The sequence below is a fragment of the Vulpes vulpes genome, chromosome 13, assembly GCF_048418805.1.
Source record: "Vulpes vulpes isolate BD-2025 chromosome 13, VulVul3, whole genome shotgun sequence".
NCBI lineage: Eukaryota > Metazoa > Chordata > Mammalia > Carnivora > Canidae > Vulpes > Vulpes vulpes.
The window spans coordinates 151,596,419-151,608,787 of record NC_132792.1 but is presented as its reverse complement, the minus strand read 5'-3'; the positions used below and the strand labels follow the sequence as shown (position 1 = coordinate 151,608,787).

General features: G+C 39.0%; 1 protein-coding gene across 5 annotated transcripts in view; it reads left to right on the top strand.

Annotated features, from left to right (window-relative positions):
* The window catches only part of SYT14 (synaptotagmin 14), a 209,038-nt gene that overhangs the window by 130,780 nt on the left and 65,889 nt on the right, over positions 1 to 12,369 (top strand). For all 5 annotated transcript variants that reach the window (XM_072733346.1, XM_072733348.1, XM_072733347.1 and 2 more), the window contains one exon: positions 8,212 to 8,483. In XM_072733346.1, coding sequence (XP_072589447.1) covers positions 8,212 to 8,483 — 272 coding nt within the window. The remainder of the gene's footprint in view (positions 1 to 8,211; positions 8,484 to 12,369) is intronic.

The following is a 12,369-nucleotide window of genomic DNA, read 5'->3' as shown; positions in this document are numbered from 1 at the left end:
ATGCTTTATCACCCACAAGTACTTTAGTGTATATTTTCTACAAGCAAGAATATTCTCTTACACAACCATAATATGACCATAAATATAAAGACATTAACATTGCTTTATTAATGCCATCTCATCCTCAGAATCCATTCATGGTCAACAGTTGTCCACATAATGTCTGTATAGCAAAAGAATCTAGTTCAAAATCATGCATTGGGGATCCCTGGGTGGCGCAGCGGTTTGGCGCCTGCCTTTGGCCCAGGGCGCAATCCTGGAGACCCGGGATCGAATCCCACATTGGGCTCCCTCTTGCATGGAGCCTGCTTCTCCCTCTGCCTGTGTCTCTGCCTCTCTCTCTCTCTCTGTGACTATAATACATAAATAAAAAATTAAAAAAAATTTTTTTAAATCATGCATTGTCCTATCTCTTTAGTGTCCGTTCAAGCTAGACCAGTTGTTCAGTTGTTCCTTTTGGAAGATTATAGGCCAGTTATTTTCTAGAATATCTGTGTTTGTCTGATATTTCTCATGATTAGATTCAGGTTATGCATCTATAACTGGAAGACCAAGGAAGTGGTGCTTATTCCTCATTGCATCCTGTCAGGTGATGCACACTTTGATTTGTCGTGTTACTCATATTGTTCACTTTGATCTTTGTTAAGGAAGTATGTACTCTTGATAGTCAAGTACTTTGTAACTATATAATCTATTGTTAAAAATTCTTTCAGTTTATTCATATATTTACATCTCGTTGGACTCAAGTTTTCCTCATTTCCTCAATGTGTTATAATCAGTTACTTCAACTATTGTGAAGCTCAAATTGTGGGATTTGTTCACTGCAAACCCTTCAAGCTGGCTTCTCTGCCTTTTTGACATGTCCCCATCATTTTTTTTTAAGATTTTATTCATTCATGAGAGACACAGAGAGAGAGGCAGAGACACAAGCAGAGGGAGAAGCAGGCTCCATGCAGGGAGCCCGATGTGGGACTCGGTCCCAGGACCCTGGGACCACGACCTGAGCCAAAGGCAAATGCTCAACTGCTGAGCCACCCAGGCATCCCCCCATCATTCTTTGAATATATTCTTACTCTCGGCTTTCTTTCATAGCCGTGAAATTTGCTGTTTCTTCATGGAGTCCTGGTTCCTTTTAGCAAAGAATTCATTTAGAAGTCAAGATCTGGGCACTAGGTGTGTACACTGCTTTTGAGGTGTTGTTCTTTTTTTTTTTTTTTCTTTTTTTTAATGGTAAACTGTGCCTTAGTACAGGCACTAGGTCTCGCCCATGGTGTTCTTGATGTATAAAACCTGGATGTTCTGCTAGTTCCTCTTGAGCAATAATATCAGGAAATTGACAGCTAAGTGGATGTTGGACGCAAGCTCATCATCTGTCATCTTCACATGGCCAGGGTCACTGCCAAACACAGCACCTTCTTCATCTGGAATTTGCTGGTGGACTTCACTTCATCCACTTTGGCCACCATGTTCTCATTGTGGGTCAGCGAGGAAGAGAACTTGCCAACCTTACTCAGGCCTGGGCCCAGGATTCATGGGATCTGCTTGAGCAGAGATTCTGAAGCCAAAAAGCCATCATACTTCTTGATCACCTTCTAGCTGAGCTTCTTAAACACAGGATTTGAACTCAAAACCCTGAGATCAAGACCTGAGCTGAGATCAAGAGTTGAACGCTTAATCAGCTGAGCCACCCAAGAGCCTCTGTTGAGATGTTGTTCTTAAACCCTCTCATTGGACAGAGCTAGGATACTTAGGAATGGGTGTGTATATGTGTATGCTATTATATGCATATTTATGCCAAATTTACATTATGTTTAAAAGCTGAGTTTACACTAATATCCTCAGTTCCATCCAAGAACACAGTTCTAGATTTTTCCCATTCCAATATTTGTAACTTCTTTTTCCAACACTGAGAGACAGACCTGGCTTCCATTAAACTTAACATATTTATTATTCGATTACCCCCCCACCCCCAGTCTGCATGCATGCCCTCACCCTGTTTGGGCTCTGATATCTCCTGTAGCCTTTCCTACTTGTGGATGTCCTCATGACCCTCAGAATGTGGGTTCTGACACACCAGACCAGCTTACCATCAATATTGGATGTCCTCACCACCCTACCAAAGCTCTGACTTCCTGTGCGGGGTCTGGCACTATGCTCCAAGACTCTCCCCATACCCCACACAGGTGTCTTCCTCACCCTACTTGGGCTCTAACACCACACTCCAGGTTAACCTCATACATGGTTACCTTTCCATCCTGTTTAGGGTCTGGTTTTCCTGTATCAGGCCAACTGTTCTGGTGCCTTCCACTCTGACCAGGCATACCTCTTTGTGGGTTCCCCTGTCAGTCTCACTGGGCTTTGACAAACCATGCCAGTCCCCTTCTCCATGGCTCTGGTCCTACTCAGGCTTTGACCCCTTACTTCCTTCATTGAAGACACTCTGCTCACCCCCATTGGGCTTTGTTGCCTATGCCAGGCTGCCTCACCCTCTTGAGGCTCTGGCTCTCTATGCTGGGCATTTCTCACCCAGCCTGGGTTTCATATGCTGTTTAAGGGTACCCCATGGTTGGGTGGCCTCTTTACCCCATTTCGGCTGCGACACCTCAACCCCCTATATGGACATGGATGCCCTTCTCATCTCTCTTGGGCTCCAAGATAGTATGCTGGGCTTCTCCCATAGGTAAACCACCTCTTCATCCCACCCGGGCTCTGACATAGGGCTCTGGGCCATAACAGCTTCCTGGGCAGACTACTGCCTCCTTCCACCCCCTTGATAAGCTTTAGGACTGAAATTTTCAAAAAGGAAAAGACAAAGGAAAAGCTTGCTATCTTTTACATATCTGAAGGGTTTGAAATGATGCCTTCTTTTTTATTCCTGATATTAATACCATCTCTCTTTCTCTTTCTGACTAGTCTCTTCCAGCAATTCATCAATTTCATTAGTGTTCTCAATGAATTTTATTTTGGTTTACTAATGCTCTCTATTGAGTGTGTTTCCTATTTTATTTCTGCTCTTTATTATTTAATTCTTACTCCTTTCTTTGAGTTTAACTTGTTTGTTTTTTAAGTTTTTAACTTCTTGAAATGAGTAGGTCATTGTTTTCAGCCTTCCTCACCCCCCCTTCCCTCCCCAACATACACACTTAGGCCTGAAATTTGCCTTCTAAGCATGGTTTTAGCCACATTCCACAATACTTACACAGATTATTTTTAGTCATTATTTTCAGTACATTTTCTAATTTCTCTTGTGATTTCTTCTTTTGCCCATGGATTACTTAAAAGTGTATTTTAATTTCTGGTTATTTTATCTAGATTTCTATAGTTTTTTTTAGTTATATTTTTGTTTGTGATTTCTAGTTTAATTTCATTGTGGTCAGAAAACCTATTTATACTCCCAGTTTTGTGAAATATGTCAAGCCTTAAGTCCTTATACATTATATGATCAGTTTTGGCAAATTTCCACAGATACTTGAAAACTGAAATCTATAGATGTAGAATGTTCACTACTTTCTAGAGCTGAGGTTCTGAAACTTAGAAAACTGCTGTTAAATATGTTAAAAACTACAGGTCATATTCCAGATATGCATGCCTCCTGGCTTTTTTTTTAATAAGGTAGGAAGATAATTTGCCATCTTTTGTGGGTGCTCTACAAAATGCAGATGGTAATATAAAATGTTTAAAATATTTCCATGTGTGAGCCCTTCAATGCATATATCATTTCCACAAAATAGGATGTGGAATTAGGTTGTAAAATTAGGGAAAAAGTAATAGTAGGGCATCATCATTTTGATGGTGTAGATTCCACATATAAGTGACATTATATAGTATTTTTCTCTTTCATCTGACTTATTTCACTTAGTATAAGTGAAATACCCCATTCTGAGGGTCATGAAGACACCCTCAAGGCTCATCTGTGTTGTCGCAAATGGCAGGATTTTCTTCTTTTTGGTGGCTGAATAATAGTCCATTGTGTGTGTGTGTGTTTCTATATATCTTCATCCATGGATAAAGAAGATGTGGTCTATGTATACGATGGAATATTACTCAGCCATTAGAAACAACAAATACCCACCATTTGCTTTGACATGGATGGAACTGGAGGGTATAATGCTGAGTGAAATAAGTCAATCGGAGAAGGACAGACATTATATGGTTTCATTCATTTGGGGAATATAAAAAATAATGAAAGGGAATAAAGGGGAAAGGAGAAAAATGAGTGGAAAATATCAGAAAGGGAGACACAACACGAGAGACTCCTAACTCTGGGAAATGAACAAGGGATGGTAGAAAGGGAGGTGGGTGGGGGTGGGGGTGACTGGCTGATGGGCGCTGAGGGGGGCACTTGATGGGATGAGCACTGGGTGTTATTCTATATGCTGGCAAATTGAACACTAATAAAAAATTTATATAAAAAAACAAATATATCTCTTCATCCATTGGTGGACACTTAGGTCATTTGCATGTTTTGGCTATTATAAATAATACTACAGTGAACATGGGGTAGAAGGAGGTCTTTATATATTTTGAGTTTTAACCCCTTATTGGGTATATGACTTGTAAATATTTTCTCTCATTCCATAGGTTGTCTATAATTTTTTTGATAGCTGTGCAGAAGTTTTTTTTTTATATAGTCCCACTCATTTATTTTTGCTTTTGTTGCCTTTGCTTCTGACATTGTCAAGATCAGTGTGAAGGAGCATATTCTCTATGTTTTCATTTAATATTTATAGTTACTTCTCCAACTTGGGTGCCTTTTTAAAATTTTTATTTATTTATTTTTTGCTTAATTGTTCTGGCTACAACTTCCAATTCTATGTTAAATAAAAGTAGTAAAAGTCAGCATCCTTGTCTTGTTTCTTATCTTAGAGGAGAAGCTTTCAGCTTTTTACTGTTGAATATACTGTTAGCTGTAGGTTTGTCATATATGGCCTTTATTATGTTGACTAACATTCTCTCTCTACTCGAGAGATCAGTTGCTCAGCTGGTCTACCAGTTGCTTGAGAGTTTTCGTCATGACTGGAAGTTGAATTCTGTCAAATGCTTTTTCTGTATCTACTGAGATAATCATATGATTTTTATCCTTTATTTTGTTAATGTGTTATATTACATCGTTGATTTATAGATGTTATACCACCCCTGAATCCCTGGGATAGATCCCAGTTGATCGTGCTATATGATGCCTTTCATGTATTGTTGAATTTGGTTTGTTGATATGTTGTTAAGAATTTTTGCATCTATATTCATTAGGGATATTGGCCTGTCGTTTTCTTGTAATGTCCTTGTCTAGCTTTGGTATCAGGGTAACACTGGCCTGGTAAAATGAGCTGAGATGTGTTCTCTCCTCTTCTGTTTTTTGTAAGAATTTCAGAAGAGTTATTATTAATTTTTCTGATGAAACCATCTGGCTCTGGACTTCTGTTTGTTGGGGTTATTGATTACAGGTTTTTTTTTTTTTTTTTTTTGATTACAGGTTTAATCTCCTCATTAGTTACTGGTCTGTTCAGATTTTCTATTTCTTCATGATTTGGTAGCAAGTATGCTTCCAGAAATATATCTGTTTCTTCTAGGTTGTCCAGTTTGTTGGTATATAGTTGTTCATGATAATCTTATGGGCTCTTTTGCATCTGTAGTATCAGTTGTAATGTCTCCATCTTCATATCTAATTTTATTCATTTAAATCCTCTCTCTTTTTTCCTTGGTGAGTGGCATCTACCCTCTTCCATGTAGATACAGACATTGAAGCTGACTGCATCTCCATCTTCACCTTGATAGCTTCTAATTAATCTAAGTGAATTATGGTAATCCCATTCACCCATCAGAGATGGTTTGAGGAGTAGGTATGTACCCATTTCTTTCCAGTGCGATCTGTGGGATAATAAGCTGAGCAATCTGAGATCTGAGAAAAATCACCTCTTTTTATTTATTTATTTATTTACTTATTTATTTATTTATTTATTTATTCATGAGAGACACACAGAGAGAAAGAGAGGCAGAGACACAGGCAGAGGGAGAAGCAGGCTCCACACAGGAAGCCCGATGTGGGACTCAATCCCAGGACTCCAGGATCACACTCTGGGCCAAAGGTGGGGCTAAACCACTGAGCCCCCCAGGGATCCCCTTTCTTTTAAAAAAAAAAAAAAAGCTTGGGGCACCTGGGTAGCTCAGTAGTTGAGTGTCTGCTTTGGCTCAGGTTGTGATCCCAGGGTCTGGAGATCGAGTCCCACATCGGGCTCCCTGCAGGGAACCTGCTTCTCCCTCTGCCTATGTCTCTGCCTCTCTGTGTCTCTCATGAATGGATAAATGAAATCTTTTTTAAAAAATTATAAATTTTAAATAATAAAGGTAAAGGAAAAGATGGTAGGCTGACTCCTAAAACCACTACATTGGGAAATTTTTAATTGACTTAATGTTACAGCAAATATTAGGTATTATCATTTAATTTATAATTCAATGGCTGGTTAAATATACATTTTTATGAGGGGAAGATACTGGTTAAATAATTTTAAAAAGTATCAGTAGAGAATATATTTGGAAACAACAGAAAATCCAACTATCAGTGTTTTGTTATGTTTTTTAACATAGAGGGTTTTGTCTCAGGCTTCTAGAAGTTTAAAGATAGCTACTTAGTAATGTTTCAGTTACCCAGATACTTTGTATCTTTCTACTTCTTCTTCCTTAGCCCTTATTGTCATGCTTGTTACTCGGTAGTTACAAGATGGTCACAGCAGCTCCAGGCAGGAGGAAGGAGAAAGAACAAAAAGGGCATGCCAGCTCTGCCTGCTTTTATCAGGAAAACCAAAGGTTTCCTGGAAGCCCCTCTCTGAAATCTGGGATATTGTGTTTTATTTGCTATTCCTGGAAGCCCCTCTCTGAAGTATGGGATATTGTGTTTTCTTTGTTACTAAGTGCAGTATATCAGTTCAATCTATCTTCCTTCTCAAATTTAGCTTCCAGTATATTAATTCAGTAACTTTTTTATCTCTTACGTCTTATAAACCAAAGTTATATGTTAGACTGACTAGGTAAGACATTTAGTTTTCTTTTTCTAAAATTAGGGCTTCTGAGCAGATATGTAAATTTGTGCTAAGTTCATGCAAATTAATATTTTTCATTTGAACCAGGCATTGTGATAATTTTTAAATGAGCTTTGTATTTCTTATGTAAAGTTTTACTGTCTTAGGAAGAACAGAAGACCTATTGAGCATTTGAACTGAACTCCATTATAAGAATTATAATACAAAATACCTTTTTTTTCAGGGCCCCTTTTAAGAACGGAGATTCACAGTCCATTAAAAGAAAAAATGAGCAGTGTTTAAATTTAATACCTGATACTGCATTCAGGATTTATCTGCAGAGACTTAGCTACTCTTAAATTGTATAGTCAACTCTATTTTTTTTTTTTACATCTCCCACCTCCCCCACCTCTCTCCTGTTCACAGACGTATTTATTCTGAGTTGCTGAGACAGATCATTGAGGTAAAAATTAAAAGGATCATTTAAGACAGAAAGAAAACGTGGTTTCAGATTCATTGCTGGTGGTAGCGATGCCTGCTGTAGACAAGGTGGAGCCGTGCTTTAGAAGGAGTGGGGATGCAGGGTGTGGTGGGGCAGGCAGTGGCCACCTGATGGTGGAGACAAGGCGAAATGCAGTATCCGGTTTCTGCTCTTCGATGGGGATTAGGCCTGGATTCACAGTGCACTTCATTGTAGGATTCCAGCTCGAGGGTGAATGTGAAAGAACGGTTTCTGACACTGCTGAGCCGGTTGCAAGTTTAAGTTCATCTCAGTAGTTGAAGAAAACAAATGACACTTTTATGTTTGTTGTACCTCGAGTGGCAAGAGAGGCCACACATCATAGGGGAGTGTGTAAAATATATGCATGCTTTCAAATTGTTGTGAAAGAAAGAACTAAGTAAATAAGCTATTTCCCTAAGACTTACCACTCTCCCATTTTTTATGGTATATACCAGCATTTCTCCGAGTATGTGACTTTTATGTCTCCTAATCCTACTGTGCAGGAGAGGAGTGGGAAACCAGACTATTTTATTTCGGCCCCTCTCAGGAAAGAAAGAAACTCATGAGTGGATCTAATAGTTACCTTGCCACAAATTTTTTTAATCCATTTTTTTTTAAGTTATATACAGTAATTGTGGACTGTACTGCATGTTGAGGCTAACTGGAAACAGTGACCAGATTCTTAATCATTGTCAGGAAACTGCATTCAGAGAATGAGAAGAACACCCCCACTGGATGAATTGCAGCCACCACCATATCAGGATGACAGTGGTTCTCCCCATCTCTCATGTACGCCCTCAGAAATTGGGGACAGTAAATGTGAATTTTCCCACTGCAGCAACAGTCCAAGATGCTCATATAACAAGTGCCCAAGTGAAGGAAGCACAGGTCATGAAGTAGAAAGTTTTCCTAATAAAGGATACGAAGAAGATGTTCCAAGTGACAGCACTGCCGTCCTGAGCCCTGAAGTAAGTAACACAGTACACAGAGCCTTTTACATGGATGTTACTGGAGGATGATAAACCTGTGCAGCTCCTCTTGGTAAGAAGGTTTGACCATTGTCCTGTCCCTTGTGGCTTACGGTCAGTATTATCCTTGATCTCATCTTTATCCTGCAGACTTATCAGGACTGTCCCCACCATTCTTCACCCTCCCCTCTTTTCCCCAAAGGGAAAAAAAGGAGAGTAATTCATGAGATACTGAACCAATATCTCCCCCACACACTCCAGTTTCAACCTCAAAATAGGTCTGTTTTTATTTTCACGTTTTATACAAAACATTCTGGAATTACTTACCTGCTTCTTTCATCTTGAGGTCCCTATTTTTGTGCTTTTTATTTTTTTAATTTATTTTTTTAATTCTTTTATTTTGGATATTTTTACTTTGGGGGGTCACTCACTCATGTTTTATGGGTTTTTCCAAAAATAATGTTTTTGCATTTTCATATCATGGAATATGGAAGGGGTAAGTGATGCTCAGCTTTACTAATAAACCTTGAACGCATCATGCTTTTAGAGTTGTTGGTTGGTTGTGTTTTATTTCCTATTTTGAAACCAAAGTGTGAAAATGACAACAAAAATAGGTGTGTTGAACTTTTGAAGTCTTTCCATGTTCTTAAAAGGATTTGTTTTAATCTTCCTTTTATGATGATAACTATAAAGGTAACTTAAAGGTTTCCATTAGGTGGCATATACTTTTAAGAACTATTTCTTTTAGATTGCAGGTTTTTACAACTTTTTGCCCAGACAACATTTCATAATATGTAGTGTGTCAGTGTTCTTACTGGATGAATTTTCATCTGTTGTCAAAATTAAATAATGGAAGTAGAGCTATGAACAGAATTCCCTTAGTTTTTAGGTTTTTTTCTTATATGATTTCTAAACCCACATTTTATCTGTTACTACTTTTCTACTATTTCTACCATTCTAATATTGTATCTAACTTAGGAGAAAATTCCACACTGGAATTTTCAGTTTAATGCATCAATATTTCATGATTTTCTGCAAAGAATATTTCTCTGTGCCCCGTGCCTGAACATATATGAGACCGTAATTCTAGAGGTTTACACACTGGATAGATAGCCAGCAAGCTAGCAGTGAAGCCTGGATTGCAGAATTAACAACAATGATGGCTGGCAACGATTATGCCAGCAGCTTTGCTATAAGCCTTCCAGTCAGCACATTTCATTTTAGTAACATCATCTTCAGGAGGTTATTTCCATTTTTCAAAGGAAAACATTAAGACTCAGAGAGCGAAGCAGTTTGCCCACGTATATGCACCTCTCAGATGGTAGAGCTGTCATCCAAACCCAGGTGTGCCTGACTGCAAAAACAGTGCTCTAACCAACTGTATTCTGTTGCCCCTCCTGACCTAAATCATTGCGTGGGAAATTACGTCAATGTGTTGGTACTCTCCCAGTACACCACCAGGGAAGCTATTTCAGAGGACTCGTGGACCGAATTCATATGCTCAGATTACGTGTGTGTGTGTGTGTACGTGTGCGTATGTGTTAATCTATTTCAGATATAAAGCAAGAAGTAAGAGGAGCAGGATGAGATAGGTTAGCACACTTAGGATAGGATGCCAGTAGGTACAGGTGGCAGGAACACACTGTGTGAGCCTTGATTTAGGTAATGCCCAGATGCCCTGTCCCTCTTTATGCCCCATCATTGTTTCCTTTATAAGGTGTGGTAACTAGGACAAGAGTTGAGATTTTTGTAGATAATCTGTACACCCAGTGCAGGGCTCGTACTCATGACACCCAGATCAAGAGTCGCACACTCTCCTGCTGAGCCAGCCAGGTGCCCACGAGTTGAGATTTGAACAGGGGTGCCATGGGCCAAAAAGCTGGCTTTCTGGGAGAGATGCAGGGACAGTACTTCTGGTCATTGGTGATCCTTGCCAGTTAGACTTTTTAATTTGCATCTCCATATGAGGAACACATGGGTGACAGAGCTATTAGCTCAGAGGTGACATGATCATGGTGTGGGCCTAACAACCCTTTCTCTAGGTAGAACTCATTTTTTCTGTGATATTTTTGACTTACTGACCTATCTTTGGCATATATTCCGAGTTATTAATGTAGTTACTGTCTGTATTTACTCTATCTTCTGAATTTTGCCTGTCTCTCAAATTACTGCCTTATTCATTATTTATAGTTAATATAGCCTTTGAGCTTTGCCCATATTTCAGAGGCTGCCAGCTTGCTCTCTGCTAACACTTATGAGTCTCTTCTATCCTGCTTGTTTTCGTGTCTCTACAAAAGAATGGAATATATTCAAATACTGCAAATGCACATTATATCAGCATCTAGATGCTTTTATAGCCCATTAGTATAGAGTCCAATCTTGTGTTTTTTTCAAGTTTATTTTGCTTCCTACTGTTCCTTTAATAGATGTTATTTATCAGATAGAAAATTCTTACTTTCCTCTTGTTTTTTCCAGGATATTAGCTGTGTTAGAGCCCGTCCACATACATGACTGAACTGGGGTAGGAGTGAGGGTTCCAGAAAGTTCCCTGGCACGGAGGTCACAAACTCTATTAATGACCTATTGCTAGCTCACACTGATTCAAAACTGTAATTCAGACCCCTTGAAAGGAAGAATTATTTTCTAGTTGCCTGTCACAGAACCCAAATAGTAGTTTTTATCTGTAAAGGACCCCCCTTTTAACCCTCTCTGGGACCCTATGAAATTTTTACTTCCTTGAAAACCGTAGTTATTATGATACTATTTTAGAAAGTATTTCATTGAAAAATCAAGCCATGTAATTAATCATCTTTGATTACCAATTACAAAGTGGCATACATTGAAACATTGTGCTCTAGGCTGTCAACTTTTTTGACAAAGTAAGAATATGGAAAAAGTAAGTAAAAGTAAGTAAGTTTATGACAAAGTAAGAATCAGGAAATGCACATTTCCTGATTTCATCATATTACATTTAAAAAACCCTGAATTCTTCAATAAGAAATAATTGTTCTTCATTTGTTATCTTTCTTTTTTTTCTACACGGTACCAACCAGGTCAACATAGTTAGACATGTAAGATTTATGATGTAAAGACTTGACTATTTCTGGTTCTCTACTACATCCCTACCCCCACCCCCACCTAAAACATGGCCTGACCCGTAGTGCCATAGTTAGGTACGTGTTAAGCTGCTTTAACAAGAGACTAATACAGTGGCTAAAAACCATCAAAGATAGTCCGGGGTGAGTAGGTGGCTTTGCTTCACCACATTATTCAGGGGCCCGGGGTTTTGATGTCATTGTTGTTGGTTGTGATCACTTTCCTGTCCCCTAAAGTACTGTCCTAGTCCACGTGGTCCAGGCAAAGCCACGCATCCTACTTGCATGCCTGCTTGTGGGAAGACTGAGAAAGAGGGTGAAAGACAAGTGATTTCTTCTGTGAACATGGTCTAGATGTTTCACACATAACTTCTGTTTGCTTCCCATTGACCGAGGCCAAGTCTCATGAGCGTAGCAGCCATTAGGCAAGTTTTGAAGCATAGGCTCTTGCCAGGCAGTGTTTTTGCACCTAAAACTAGTTCTTAGGCAAAAAGGGAAGACTGGGACCTACTAGTTGTAACCACTGCCATAGGCACTAAGGACATATTCAAAAACAGGAAATTATAAAATTGGTCCACATTTCAAAATAAAAGACATTTAAGATTTCTTAAAATACTAGAAGGGGCAAAGTGGTAGAGTTGCAAGGTCAGAGACCTGGGTTTGGCACTGTCGGTAATTAGCCAATTCCTACTACATTCCAGAGGGCTGGACTGGCAGGAATGCAAGACAACTCCAGGTGGAATGGGTGTGATTTCTTTCAATATTATAATTAAAATATATACCTTCAGTCT